This window comes from Heptranchias perlo, chromosome 21, assembly GCF_035084215.1.
Source record: "Heptranchias perlo isolate sHepPer1 chromosome 21, sHepPer1.hap1, whole genome shotgun sequence".
Classification (NCBI taxonomy): domain Eukaryota; kingdom Metazoa; phylum Chordata; class Chondrichthyes; order Hexanchiformes; family Hexanchidae; genus Heptranchias; species Heptranchias perlo.
This window is the reverse complement of record NC_090345.1, coordinates 21308895-21324444: the sequence shown is the minus strand read 5'-3', so window position 1 is coordinate 21324444 and position 15550 is coordinate 21308895. Positions and strand designations below refer to the sequence as shown.

Here is a 15550-nt window from a genome sequence, read left to right as displayed (position 1 = left end):
TAATGGAGGATGATTTCTAAGTATCAATAATGTTTCTGACACCTGGAAACAGTCGTATGTATACAATGCAAGTACGAATTAAATCCTTAAATTGAGAGATACAATTTAACAGGGTCACATTGCAATTCCCCATCATTTAAAGAGCCTGTGCACAGGTTGCCTGCAAGATCAGTTTACAGCTGGATCTAATAGGATGAATTTAGAAGGCAGATAGCAACGCTGGCACTTGCTACTAGCATGGCTGCTATCATGTTTTCAGATGAGGAGGTTTGGGCAAACAGGAACAGGGCTCTCAGATAATGACAGTATTCAAGGGAGAGGCTCTACCATGACCAATGTCATAATAGGGAATACAAAGTAGTGCTTACGGGTGCATTCAAACACACCAGCTTCAATGTTGCAGCACAGTTGTTTGACAGATTGTGGCCAGTGGTCCAAGAGCAGATTGTGCTGGAGCTGCCTAAGTTAAACCCCCAGGATCTGGAGGTATCATATACAGATTGCAGATGCCAGACCATGATGTAAATATGCTGTTCTATGGTTTTAGTTAAAAACCGCAGAGTAGAGCGAGGCCAGTGCTGACATTTTGCAATAGGGCAGGTAAAAATGGAAATTTAAACAAAAAACTGTATAATTGGTTGTCCCTATGGGGATCATGCAAGAAATCTTTTTAATTGTTCTTAAACTAATGGTCCTGTGCATGTCTTGTGACATTATCACACACATCATGATGCAAAAGTGCTGACTGTCTACACTGATTTAAACCAAGAAAGATTTGCTGTAACTGCTCATTAGCTCCAAACTTTAAGCAGAACTGCGAACGATTCTCTCAGTTTGCTTACTACAGTTGAATGCACCATAGTAATGTTGAGGTAACTAAAATGAACTGTGCCTAAAGGGGGAGTTATAACATTGGCACTTGTTTAGTTTAGATCGCAGTAGGGAGAAAGAGTGGATCTATGATTCTGTCAATGGGATAAGGGAGCCAATTTCAACAGTATAAATGGGGAGCTGGAAATCCAATCTAAACAAGCACCAATGCAAAAGCACCGATATATGATATGATAATAGAGGACTGCAGGTATACTCCATGATAAGAACTGTGCTACCAGTGGCTTTAAGGATCACAATTACCCTGAAAATCTTTGCCACTGGCTCATTTCAGTCACTCCAGGTTTGGAGGGGAGGGGGGGGGGGAATTTCCCTTGTTTGGTATATTTTATCAAAATCATAAAACACATTCTTTATATTCCCATTTATAACTTTGATACATTGATTAACTTTGATTAATAGTACACAAAAAGACTTTCCATCCCACCCATGGAGACAATTTGAAAGGCAACAGCTGGAGTATGATGTCCAAATACATTCACTAGGAACCCCCAGCAAGCTTTATTTTCAAAATGATCAAACTTGCACCAACACAAGCAGGTTTTCTATTCCACTGAATGCTCCCTTCTATCTATGCAACTGTTTCTTTAAAAACACTTTAGGTTATCATTGGATATTAATTAGGAGTGGAAAGCTTGGCTAATATTATTTCCCCAAAATCTAGGGGCACAGAGGCCAACTCTATTGCACTGTCCCACTGCCATTGTGGCCAAGTTCAACTGACTAAGCAGAGACGAGGAATCGAACCTGATATGGCTCACTGCACACCAACTGGTGGATTTACATAATAAGTCAGTATATGCTGTATCTACTTGATTAATATTAAATAATTCCACAAGTACTCCAAAATTGGGGATTCCCTGCAGCATGCCTGGTGTCTTTATTAATAAAGATATAATGGAAGTGTGCATTGTACATGCACTACAGTTTTTGAAAATAGAAATAAATTGTGTTCAAATTGTTGAAGTATGAAACTATACTTATTGTAACCCACAGCCACTTCATCATATTAGATCTACATTGACTTATCAAAATATATCAACTTTTAAAAGATCTGTGACTAAAATCATTTCTTAATTACTAAATCTTTACAATACAATCGGTATTTCAAACACAAGACCCAGTTAGTTAGAATTCTGGAACACTGACTGATTGATGTATTCTGATTAACTGGAGTTTCATTTATTCTGTCTGCAATGGTCAGTCATGGAAGGTAAAACCATCAATTAAAATGAATAGCGATTAATGAACTGAACTTTCCTTTATCAATAGAAGGTCAATACCCGTTTAGGTGTCAGCTTTGGCTCAGTGGCAGCACTCTTACCTCTGAGTCAGAAGGTCATGGATTTAATTTCCACTCCAGAAATTTGAGCACATTATCTAGGCTGACACTCCAATGCAGTACTGAGGGAGTGCTGCACTGTCAGAGGTGTTGTCTTTCAGATTATAGGTTAAGCTGAGGTCTTGTTTGCCCTATCAATTCAACGTTAAAGAACCCATGACATTGTTTGAAGAGCAGGAATTTCTCCTGATGTCCTGGCCAAATATTTACCATCAACCAAGGCCACCAAAAACAGATTATCTGGTCATTTATCTCAGTGCTGTTTGTGGAACTTTGCTGTATGCAAATTGGCTGCTGCATTTCCTTACATTACAACAATAACTGTTCAAAATTACTTGATTGGCGTGAAATACTTTGGGATGTCCTGAGGTCGTGAAAGGCATTATATGAATGCAAATTCTTTATTTTTTTCATGTTTAATACAAATTTACAGAAAAGTAAACTAATTTGATCAAAGCAAAATTGTTTGATTGATCTTCAGTCTAACATTTGTTTTAGGATATTTCAAAACTTTCCATTGTTCCTTACTGTATATTTATTTTTCTAAAATATAAAAGAGTGGATATTCCATGGTATTACTGGTGAGCAATCTAGAGTATAATTCAAAGACAAGTACTGAAGAGAGCTAGCTTAACCTTCCTTAGAAACCTACAATCTCCACGTCAAACTGCCTCGAGTGACACCATAGTTTTTGCTTCCATTGTCCTACCTAGAAGATGATTCCAGGTATTAATCACTCTGTGAAGAAATGCTGTCTGACATCAGTTCTGAACTTGCCTATATCCCCCTGTCTTGCAACTGTGTTTTAAACTAAAATAGTGCTCTGGATTAAACTTTCCTATGCCAATTAGTACCTTATATACCTTTATAAAGTTCCCTGCCTTTCTTTACACTGTTTCCAGGATTTGGATGTTTCCCTTGTGCCTTTGTGACCAGAACTGAACTTGGTATTTAAGGTGCAGCCAGACCAGAATACTATATAGCTTCGGCATGATGGCCTCAGCTTTAAAATCTGCAGATCTGGCAAGATAACTCAGCATTTTGTTTGCTTTATTAAATTGCTGATCTGTAATGACTGGATTTGATATTAGGTTGGCCCATCCATTATGTGTCAAAATTGATAAAATGTTAGATCAGGAATAAAAATCAAATTAATAATTACTAAACACTAGGAATATTTCCACTGTTAAAAGTAATGTCAATCTGGAAGCGTAGCATACAAAGTAATGTTTTAAAATATTAACAAATTGTCAAAAAATATTTGCCTCCAGACCCTTAAACAAAACCAAGGCGTTTGTTTCAGTGTCACCAGTTTGAGTTTTAAAATTCTCTGATAAATGTTGATATTTTATCTCCTTTTCCTTATACGTCTTCTCAAGGAATTGATTCCGATCATCATAACAAATTGTAACATCACCCTGTCCTCTTTATAAAGCTAGTTTCTAATATCTAGTTTCTGTAACAAACTGTTGCCTGCATCCTTGGTCAAACACCTTCCATCCGTAACTAGTAGCCTTATCAATCAGGCTCCCAAGGAATTCGTTAGGACATTTTACACTGGCATCCTTTAGCAACAACCTGAGATTTGTGATATTGTTTCAAAGATTTGGATGTTACATTTGTTATTCATGGTTAGCAACTTACACCAGAACTGTATTTTCAATTAGACCAAACTAAGCAGATAATTAACTTCTGAGGGAACTCCCATCAATTATCCTGCTAGCATTTTTCATTTTTTAATATAATATTTGGATCTTCCTAAATGCTGTCTTCTTATCTGCATGTTTACATGCACCCATTTTATAGGCCTGCTTTGATCATCTTCAGCTTTTCAGTGTAAAATTTGTCCAGCAAATCATATTGATAGGCCCAATAGATGTTCCATATGACTCCCACACGACTGATTTGGAGAGCTTTCTCTCGCCACTCACAGATTACATCTTCTGCATTCATAAGAGGTTATACATTTCCCTGAACTCAAGTTACTTCCTTTAATGCACCTTTATAGCCATCTATATCAACACTGAGATCGGGCTCACAGTGACCGCTACCAAAGCCTTTTCAAATTTGATATCTGTTTCTTCATTCCCGACAGTGACTGCCAACACCCTTAACTGACAATTTCTTTTTATTGAGCTTTGAGGGTTTTCATTTATCTAATACCTAAGTGTTTGCCTCGATGCCCAATTTGTTCAATGTAAGCACATTTATATTTCATGTACTTGAAAATTCTCTTTCCAGTCAACCTCAAAGTCAAATTGGCCCTGAACTTTAGGCTCTGCTTTCTCAATTCTCTTTTCATTACAAAGGCCAAATCCAATTTTAGTGGAAAAGGCCTCCAAACAAACTTGACAGGGACTGTTTCGGTCATTCCGCCTATGGTCTAGATATCCATTTAGAATAGTAACAAACTATGGATTATCACTTATTTCACATGGATTTAATTTACAAAATGCTATACATTTTACTGGTTAAATTTTAATAAGGCAAAATTGCATACAGAAATAAAATCCAAGTCAAATATTGATTTAAATCATCAAAAGAAAACAAACATTAAAAAAAATGAAGCAAAGCTTACCAGTATTGCTGAGGTAAATACAGCACAGCCTATGGCTATCAATGCTGTGGCTGTTCAGGGCTGATGCCCATCGATTTGTAAATCTCTTTGAGAAACAACAAAGCAGTGTCTTCTGATTCCCTATAGAAATTAATGATACAATATTAGCAGTGAGTAAGAGCAATTGACAAAGGCAAATATGAACTTAGTAATTCACAAAAGGGCGAACAAGAGTGCATTTTAAACAAAAGCCAGTGGCAGTGTTTCCATGGTAATCTAGTCAAGTTTTTCTGATCATTGTGTAATATTATTCCTTTTTATAAACATCAACATAGAAGGTGATCATTTGAATATCAACAACAATTTCGGCACCTGCTTTAACAAGGCACAAAAAATGACTACAAATGGAAGAAAAATAATTAGCTATTCACTAACTTTAATGCAATACACGATGTATCCAGTCTCATATGGGGATAATGCTAACACTCAATTACTGAACATTAGAAGAGTTAAGGAAATCAACAACAACTTGCATTTATACAGCACCCTTAACGTAGTAAACGTCCCAAGGTGCTTCACAGAAGTGTTATCAAACAAAATTTGACACCAAGCCACATAAGGAGATATTAGGACAGGTGACCCTCTTGGTCAAAGAGTTAGGTTTTAAGGAGCATCTTAAAGGAGGAGAGAGTGGTAGAGAGGTGGAGAGGTTTAAGGTACGAATTCCAGAGTTTAAGGCCCAGACAGCTTAAGGCATGGCTGCCAATGGTGGAGCAATTAAAATCGGGGCCAGAAGCCAGAATTGGAGGAGCACAGAGATCTCGGAGGGTTGTAGGAGGTTACAGAGATAGGGAGGGGCAAGGCCATGGAGGGATTGGAAAACAAGGATGAGAATTTTAAAGTCGAGGCGTTGCCAGACCGGAAGCCAATATAGGTCAGTGAGCACAGGGGTGATGGGTGAACGGGTCTTGGCGGGAGTTAGGATACAGGCAGCAAAGAGGTAACAAAGGTATGGATGAGGGTTTCAGCAGCAGATGAGCTGAGGCAAGGGTGGAGACGGGCAATGTTATGGAGGTGGAAGTAGGTGGTCTTGGTGATTGAGTAGATAGGGGGACGGAAGCCCATCTCAGAGTCAAATAGGACGCCAAGGTTGTGAATGGTTTGGTTCAGCCACAGACAGTGGCCAGGGAGAGGGATGGAGTTGGTGGCTAGGGAATGCAGTTTGTGCAGTTTTATTAATACAGCTAAAAATGGGTTTAACACAAAAAATAAGCATTTTTAATGAGTGACTGGTCCTCCAGCTGTGAGTAACCTGACTTTAAATAATTGAAAATGACTTTAAAAAAATTTAGTGAACCTTTTACTACTTTCATTGGTGTACATTAGTCAGTTTCTTAGTAAATTAAATATTTCTTAAGATGTAAAAATGCTTAAAAACGAGCCTACTAACGCCTGTGTGCCTAAGAAAACGAGCTTCATTTGAAGACGCTCATCAAACGGCCGCAATCGACGGAAACTCGCCATCCTCATTATTTCATTTGGAGGTGTAGCCAGTTTTGTGGGCAGGGCCAGCCCCAGCGCAATGATTCTTGAACCAGCGCAAAGATCGCAGAAACTCGAATTACGCTGGACATAATTTACACACAGTGTAAATAGAAATTCCTTGATTTTTTGAGCTGATTTGGCCTGATTGTCCTGACAAAACCAGTTCAATCTAGCAGAAAATTTATCCCCTTATATAGTGTTACACTAAATGGGAAAGTTTGTCATTTCATTAATTCATAATAGAACAAGACTTATTGGATGTTTAATTTAGCTTTTTTAAAAATATTTGTTCATGGGATTTGGGCGTGGCTGGCAAGGCCAGCATTTATTTCCCATCCCTGATTGCCCTTGAACCGCTGCAGTCCGTGTGGTGAAGGTTCTCCCACAGTGCTGTTAGGAAGGGACTGGTCCTCCAGCTGTGAGTAACCTGACTTTAACAGTGCTGTTAGGAAGGGAGTTCCAGGATTTTGACCCAGTGACAATGAAGGAACGGCAATATATTTCCAAGTCGGGATGGTGTGTGACTTGCAGGGGAACGTGCAGGTGGTGTTGTTCCCATGTGCCTGTTGCCCTTGTCCTTCTAAGTGGTAGAGGTCGCAGGTTTGGGAGGTGCTGTCGAAGAAGCCTTGGCGAGTTGCTGCAGTGCATCCTGTGGATGGTACACACTGCAGCCACAGTGCGCCGGTGATGAAGGGAATGAATGTTTAGGGTGGTGGATGGGGTGCCAATCAAGCGGGCTGCTTTGTCCTGGATGGTGTCGAGCTTCTTGAGTGTTGTTGGAGCTGCACTCATCCAGGCAAGTGGAGAGTATTCCATCACATTCCTGACTTGTAGATGGTGGAAAGGCTTTGGGGAGTCAGGAGGGGAGTTAGGAGAATACCCAGCCTCTGACCTGCTCCTGTAGCCACAGTATTTATATGGCTGGTCCAGTTAAGTTTCCGGTCAATGGTGACCCCAAGGATGTTGATGGTGGGGGATTTGGTGATGGTAATGCCGTAGAATGTCATGGGGAGGCGGTTAGACTCTCTCTTGTTGGAGGTGGTCATTGCCTGGCGCGAATGTTACTTGCCACTTATCAGCCCAAGCCTGGATGTTGTCCAGATTGTGCTGCATGCGGGCACGGACCGCTTTATTATTGAAGGGTTGCGAATGGAACTGAACATTGTGCAATCATCAGCGAACATCCCCAGTTCTGTCCTTATGATGGAGGGAAGGTCATTGATGAAGCAGCTGAAGATGGTTGGGCCTAGGACACTGCCCTGAGGAACTCCTGCAGCAATGTCCTGGGCCTGAGATGATTGGCCTCCAACAACCACTACCATCTTCCTTTGTGCTAGGTATGACTCCAGCCACTGGAGAGTTTTCCCCGATTCCCATTGACTTCAATTTTACTCAGGCTCCTTGGTGCCACACTCTGTCAAATGCTGCCTTGATGTCAAGGGCAGTCACTCTCACCTCACCTCTGGAATTCAGCTCTTTTGTCCATGTTTGAACCAAGGCTGTAATGAGGTCTGGAACCGAGTGGTCATGGCAGAACCCAAACCGAGCATCGGTGAGCAGGTTGATGTGTAAATCGGGTATTCCACTATTCCCCTGGATTAATCCACTATATACACATTGAAAATGCCAGTTTGTTAGAGTAATGCAACTTCTTGCTTTTGGGAAAATGCTGTAAAACATTTGCTTTCATCAACTGCCTCTAATGGTCCAATTTTATATCTAAAAAAGGTATGTATAGCACAAAAGCAACATAACTTCTATTCTCTCATTCTCTTCACTAGTAGTGCATGTGCCATTTGTAGCTGCACTATAATGAGGAGATAATGATTGACTTATTGTAAGAAAAGGATTAGGCAGTCAATGTGGAAAAGTACAGTAAACAGATTAATCTTTGGAGGAACAAGTAACTGCCTCCTCATAATTTATTTATTTTTAATAAGACATAATTTATTGCACTGGCTTGCAAGATGGGCATACACTTCAGCCTAGGAAATGATGTTACTGAATTATTCATTTTTAAATTAGGCCATGAAAAATAAACTGAAGAGCATAAGTACTGGTGGTTGCTCTAAAATGTGACGGTATTATGAAATAAGTATTACAAAGTATTGAAATGATTTCCTGCTTATTTCCAATTTGAAACTTCAGTGACAATATCTGATACACCAATTTGAAAGAACCATAGGCAATCAAACTCATTTCAGAGGAAATAAGCTCAAATGGTTACAACATATTTCATTGCTACTTATTGTGCTTTACTCCTTGGACATCCAGCTTATCTCAAAGTATTAAAATCTGTACATCTTTTGCTGAACCGCTCTGTGGAAAATTAAAATATATGTAACTATTTAATCAATCACATGGTTAGAGGGCAGGAATGCATTTGTACAGTGTTCTGGTTTTTAGCAAAAACTGGCTTTGAAGACTAAGCTACTTTTGCTTAAGAACCATAATCTTGTTCCAGAGTGAATTGATAGGCTTTAACTACTGAATCAATATCCACAGTGGAGTTTTTACTAATAATTACCAGCAATGTATTTTTTAAAAAATCAATGACAAAGGCTAAAATTAATTTGAAATGTACTTGTCAGTTATGTATATGCATTTGAAATCAACCAACCAGCCATCTCTGAAGTCAGCCCTGGAGCACTAAGCAGGATCATCATGTTACTGAAATATAACTTAAATTTTGTTCATAAGAAAAGCCTATTTGAATAATCTTGTACAATAAGAATAATTCAATAATGGAAAGGTACTTTCACTTTTTTTTGGATTTCAGAATATACCAGCGAGACTAAATTTTAATATTGATGGTTGATTATTTTTATTAATGCTCTGATCATCACTGCCTTACCTGCCCCTTAAAGGTAGGGAACAAAACAACTTTCTATGGTGGTGCTCTTTGTCTCAGGAAGCATAGTATAAAGGAGAAGGAATATATATCACTGCATCTGAAGTCAGGGCTACCGTTGAAAGCAAGGCTACCTCCTAAGGCGTAAAAGGTACATGTCTTACTATCAAAAGTTTCCACGTGTGTACCATGTGCTTTCCAGGAGAGGGATGGAAAATTATAGGAAGTCACACTGGGACATTACTGTACACCTTCCACTGATCAACTGAAATAGCATTCATCCTGCTGTCCACGTCACTCACCCATCTTCTCAGTTGCAGTCCATGCAAGACCCTTCAAAGCCTGAGAACGAGGGAGAAAATTCTGATTTCATGCTCTCAAATAAATTAATTTAAGGAAAAGTAAAGGTATATGGCTAGCTATGTTCAGCATAAATGATCCTCCAGCCTTTCCTTCTCTTTTAATTAATTATAATTCTTCCAATATAAGGAAGATTATAAGGAAACTCCTCTATTATAGAATTAAAAGGTAAAAGTGTTTTTTTCCATGGAAAATAGGGTCATTTAGTTTTAAATGATTCTGAATTGACCTGCTAGAAGGCAATTAGAAATTGACACAAAGAATTAGACAGAAATGTGTTGTAACTATAAAATGTCTCATTTTGTGTGAATCAGGCAATTCCTTCATTTCTAGAAACTCTAAACATCATTCAGGTATTAGACTAAATAGATCATCAAATTTGTTTCCAAAATACCTAATGTAACAGACAGATAAGCAGATGTGTGATCTGATGGCCAATTTGCAGACATTAAGCCATGTTACAGCTGTGCATTCTTGGAATGCACTTGGATTTTCCAAAAAGATCTACCAGTAGATATAATGTATGCAGTAATAGATTTCACACTGGACATAGGGAACCTGAGCCAATTAAAAGCATTCAGCCGTTCCACCATGAAAGCGGCTCGATCACCCATTAAAACTTCACAATCAATATAGTCAAACATTTTGGAAATTTTCTGAGTAATCATTAGAATCTTTTAGATGTTATATGACTAACATTATTGCACCAATTTAAGTTTCAATGGGGAGGTGAGAAATTTCCCCATGGTCAGTTTTGTTACTTAAAATACTTCAGGTTCCATTCAAACTATCTCCGGCTGGATCTTTTTAAAGTTAATATAAAATTCTTTAATGGAGATCTTCAAGGGCAGCATTTGTAATTATTCACATTTATTACAGTAAATACTGCAGTACAGCCCCTGCCCCCCTGGTAAAATTATATTCTTGGGAGCCAAGCAAAAGTAGTGTTGTACTTAATGCAGTGCTATATTGTAGGACTTTAGCTAATCTATGTAACATTGATTCTCTCCTAGACTCCCGCCTAGGGTGATGCTCAGTTTCTCCATGCGTAACTCAGCAACCCAGTGGTACACACTTCAGTTTCCAACGTTATGGCTAATCCACAATACTGAAGACAGTTGAGGTTCATGACATCTGAACCAACGAGAAGATCACACAACCTCTGCCATGTGAATACTTGGGACAGCTAGTCAAGAAACTCCCAAATTGGATCCACAGATGCAGTAGTGGGAAAAGTCTACCTGCTTCATCCGTCGACTGAAGATTCCGTGGCCGTGTATCATAATAAAACACTTAAGCCACCATCTGGCACCACTCCTAAAGTAGTGTTGCATGCTCTAGCACACTGACCCTTAGCCTCTCTCAGTTAATGAAGTCTTAAAGCAGATAATATAACCAGGAGAAATGGCCACTGCAATTCTTCAATCAGATCTGTAACAGTAAAACAGCTTTTCTACTTCTCTTTTACACTGCTATTTTGGAGCCAGGCAAAAATAGAATTACATTCAAAACAATAAAATTATAATGAGGGCTTGTATTAACTAATGATCTAGGAATAGCAAACAGCTCCCAATAAACTATAATAATGCAAACTGTGAGCTGACATGATAGTTTAGGGCTGCTGCAGATCCCTGTGACACGATATCTGCATGTTAACATAATTATGCTATGACATAATTAAGTCTAAGGTATCAATTATTGGAAGTGTTACATGGCAATTTTTCCTATCAGATCTAAATACCACTCCTGAGTTGCCTGCTAAAAATACACAAGAACAAGCTAAATTGACTCATCTACCATTATGCCTCTTTCTCTCCATACCTCTGAGATGGCAAGTCTGAGATAAGGAACTTGGCATCTATCTGGGGCGGGGGGGTGGAAATGAGCATGGTGAATCTGCTTCCTAACATTCTGTAAATTGATTGTAATGTGTTTAAAGCGAGGGATCTGTTGGGACAATTCCAGTAATGGCATAGATTCATACATTTTGTGTAGGCAGGCTATACCTATTCCATCGCCTAGAAACCTGAACATGTTTTACTTTATCACAGTTGTGGTCACATGTAAAGGGTCAAATGAAAGATTATCATCATCCCAGAGGAGGCATTGAATTGATTCAGTAATTCCAATTCTGTTCAGCTGCACAGAGTAGGATTATGATTTTTATCTATCCCTTTAGCTTCAAATCCATGGCTCACAGATCAAGGTTAAGGGTACTCGGTGTATCACAAAAGTCCACTTTTATAAATTATGTTAGTTTGACGGCACCTTTGTAGTGTAATCTACATTTTGCAGTAAATTAAACCTTACATCGATTGAACGTGTTCGCATGCAGCTAAATTTAAATACACTGCAGTAAGACCATTTTATATTAGTTCTGTGCCAATATATCCTAAGCAAAGCAAATGACTGAAAAAAAAGGGGAGGAATTCCAATGATTTAATGTGATGTGGGATTTCAATAATTCAGCAGTTTGCATCATTTTGTAATTTTCATAGAAGTATCAAATCTCTCGATTGTCCTGTGCTTCCACTAAAGCTGCCCTGAGCAAGCTGCCTGTAACTACAATCTGGGAACTTTTAATTTCCTTTTTTTTCTCCCCCATGATCTCTGCTTGATATTTCCCCACAGCAGCGTGGCTCCCCTCCCACAAACGTGCTCCTGTTTGTTAAGCTGCCAACGTGCTTCACATTTCCCATTATTAAAATTGAGTTCAATTATATATATTTTATGAAATCATTGTACGTTTTGATTGCAAGATGCTTACGTCCTTACATCCATGTTACTTTGCATGACTGTGCTTGCACTGGGAGCAATGAAGGTCAAGGGGTTGAGGCAACTTGTTTGGTCCAAAATTTCTGGGGAAATGCGGCCCTCCCCACATCAAACGTTGCAGAAGTGCATTTAGTACATAGGCCATCAGAACGAGTGATGTTCAACCTCCACCTAGAACTGGAGAAACACAAAGTAGGCTGGGGCCCTTCTTGAGAGGCTCACTCAGCACAAACTGTCGCTACAGAACAGAAACCCACCTGCTAACCATGAAGGGCAATGACCCCAAACAACATGACCATCAATTTGCAATGCTTTTCCCCCCACATCCTATCCTCAGGTTAAGTAATCCCCAGACACCATGAACAAACAAGACGCATTATTATTTTTGACAGATACAGGACAATTCATTACTATTTACAGCTATTCATCTTCTATTCCTGGATCATCAGTAAATATGCAGTATTTATTCGTGTCAAATATAACTAATTTTCAGTGTTGCTCATGGGGAAATTTGAACCAAATCCAGGAGACAGGATACTACATAGTAAACAGGCTTGGGCATTTTAAATAAATGTATGAACATGGGAGATCTCCTTTCCATGCGAATGAACTTCACCTTGATGCAAAATTGGTGACAAAGGGCCCGATTTTACCAGGGGTGCGGGTTGGCAGCGGGTGGTCAGGCGGGCTCGAGGAAAACGCGCTGTCCAAATTGAGTGCGTTGCGCCCGCGATCGCGGGATGATTGATGTAATTAGCCGGCAGTTATGGGTTCCGCGCTTCTCAGCTGCGTGCCGGCAGCCTGCGCATGCGCATTGACGTCTGAGCGATGTTTGAGCTCTATTTAAAGGGGCAGTCCACCAAAGCCCCTCCAGCCACAAACTATACTCCATCAAGGATGGAGGAGCACAGGGGTAAGGCTGCTCCCCGTTTCACGGACCACGCCCTCCAGGTGCTGCTGGACGGGGTCCGCATGAGGAGGGAGACGCTGTTCCCCACGGATGGAAGGAGGTGCCCTGCCAGCGCCAGCAAGAGGGCATGGGAGGAGGTGGCCGCGGAGGTCACAAGCAGGGGAAACACCACCCGCACTTGGATTCAGTGCCGCAAGAGATTCAATGACCTCACCAGGTCCAGGAAAGTGAGTACACTAACGCACTCTGCGTCACTCCGTCTTCCACATCACCTCAAACACCTCACAACCCCATCTCTACTGACAGCACTGCGCTCCCGCACCAATCCTCACAGCCACCCAACTATCATCCTCACAGTGCCTGCACGTACCCACCGTCCCTGTCCCCACTCGACCACTACCACACACCCCAATGCCCATACAATGGGATGGCCATGTGGCACACGCATCCTCCCATCCATCTGGCACACGCTCAACCCACTCACACCAATGCTTGAAGCGTCTAACATTGTAATCATCACTCAATAACGTTTTTGTGTTTTGCCCTCACAGGAGAAGAGGGCCAGGAACGCACGCGATAGGGCACGCACCGGAGGGGGCCCGCCACACGAGGTGGCCCTGACAGACGCCGAGGTCGAGGCACTGGAGATCAGCCGCACGCTGCATTGCCTGTCGATGGCGGATGGCGAGTCTGGTTCTGGTGAAACGGCCGGTAAGGGAAAGCTGGCACTCATCACTCATGATCGTGAATGATCTTAGCATCACATGGCATCTGCCGCACCGCAACATTTGGTCACATGCCTGATATTTCCCTCTGTTCTCTTGCAGGACCGTCTGCGATCGACGTCTCGGTTGAGGGCGATTCCTCAGAGGACATGGCCGTCTCTGAGGGTGCATCGTCACACATGAGCCTTGCATCCACCAGCGCAGATACACACACCTCGGTGGGTCCCCCCCCCTCAGTTAGTTGGGATTGCACACGGTGAGTCACCGCGCACACGTGAGCATGAGCAGACCCTGGTGGCAGGGTCAGCCGCGGAGGGTCCGCGTCGGTGGGAGCACTCTTCTCCAGGCTTTGCTCAGCCGGACCCAGATGCTGAACCCAGGGGGCCACCTGTCAAAAGGAGAGCCGTCGAGGGGCACCAGAACATTGCTGAGGTACTGGGAGAGGTGCCACGCACACTCTCCACAATCGCACGGAGGATGGAGGATTCCAACTCCTGCATGAGGGGAATGGTGGCACAGGTGCAGGAGGGTATCACCGAGATAGTGTCGCAGGGACGTGAAGGCATATCTGACATAGTGTCACGGGTAGGTGTGGGAACGTCTGCGGTGGAGGACAGGCTAGCCTCCCTCGAGCATCACGCACAGCTCACCAATGAGTCCATCCAGGCCCTCACAACGGCTGTTCGGATTCAGGGTGAACAACATTCTGCCGCCATCAACAGGTTGACAGATACATTGGAGGTGGCCTTGCAAGGTCTCACCCACGTCATCCAAACTGCCGTCCAGCAGGGTGGAAGGGGTGATGTGGGCCTTGGCCATGAGAGGGAAGATGGTGAACGGGGAAATGGAAGTGTGGACGCTACTCAAGGCGCCCCCACGTCTCACCCGTTGCCCCCCTCTCAACCAGTGCCCGCAATAGTCCATCCTCTCCAGGTGGCCGAGTCTGCCCCTGCACAGGTGCAGGAGGAGCAGTCTGTGGAGGTGCCCTCATGGGCACCGAAACCCAGGGGGCGTCGGCCCAAAGCATCCAGCCGGTCAGGGCACGAACAGGAGCAACCTGCCACCATCTCTGCTGGAGCCACAGGGGTAGCACCACGTAGGGGTACCCGGAAACGAAAGCCTAAAGTTCCGTGAGCACACAGGGATTGCACTAGGGTGTTTGTCTATTTGTTTTTTTTAAATTTCCACTGTTTGAATGTCACCACAAAATAAACTCACTTTTTCTCACCAATGCAGCCACCTCTTGTCCATAATTCTGCGGCTTGTGCAATATGTCCCTTCCGTGCGCCTCATCATGACGACGACCACCCCGTCCCACCCATTGGGCATAATACAGTGGGTGCAGGTGTACAGGCACCACTCTTCTGTGGAGGGAGCCTGTATGGACCCTCGTCTGTGCACGTTATGACATGTGAACGCCTCACACTGTGTGATGTTAGGAGAACCGTTGGCATATGAGTGCCTCCCTGGCCTGACGAGCACGCAGGTGAGCCGGTGTTCGGCGCATGGGTCGTTCCTCCTCCTCTCCCTCTTCCTCCTCCTCCTCCTCCTCATTGTCGTCCTCAATGTGGGTGGCGGGTGTGCATGGGGCCTC

At 42.2% G+C, this 15550-nt stretch overlaps 1 protein-coding gene across 2 annotated transcripts in view; it reads right to left on the bottom strand.

Annotated features, from left to right (window-relative positions):
• Positions 1-15550, bottom strand: part of sec23ip (SEC23 interacting protein) — a 154642-nt gene that overhangs the window by 48626 nt on the left and 90466 nt on the right. For both annotated transcript variants that reach the window (XM_068002250.1, XM_068002249.1), the window contains exon 18: positions 4812-4931. In XM_068002250.1, the coding sequence (XP_067858351.1) occupies positions 4850-4931 (82 nt within the window). In that variant the 3' untranslated portion in view covers positions 4812-4849. The remainder of the gene's footprint in view (positions 1-4811; positions 4932-15550) is intronic.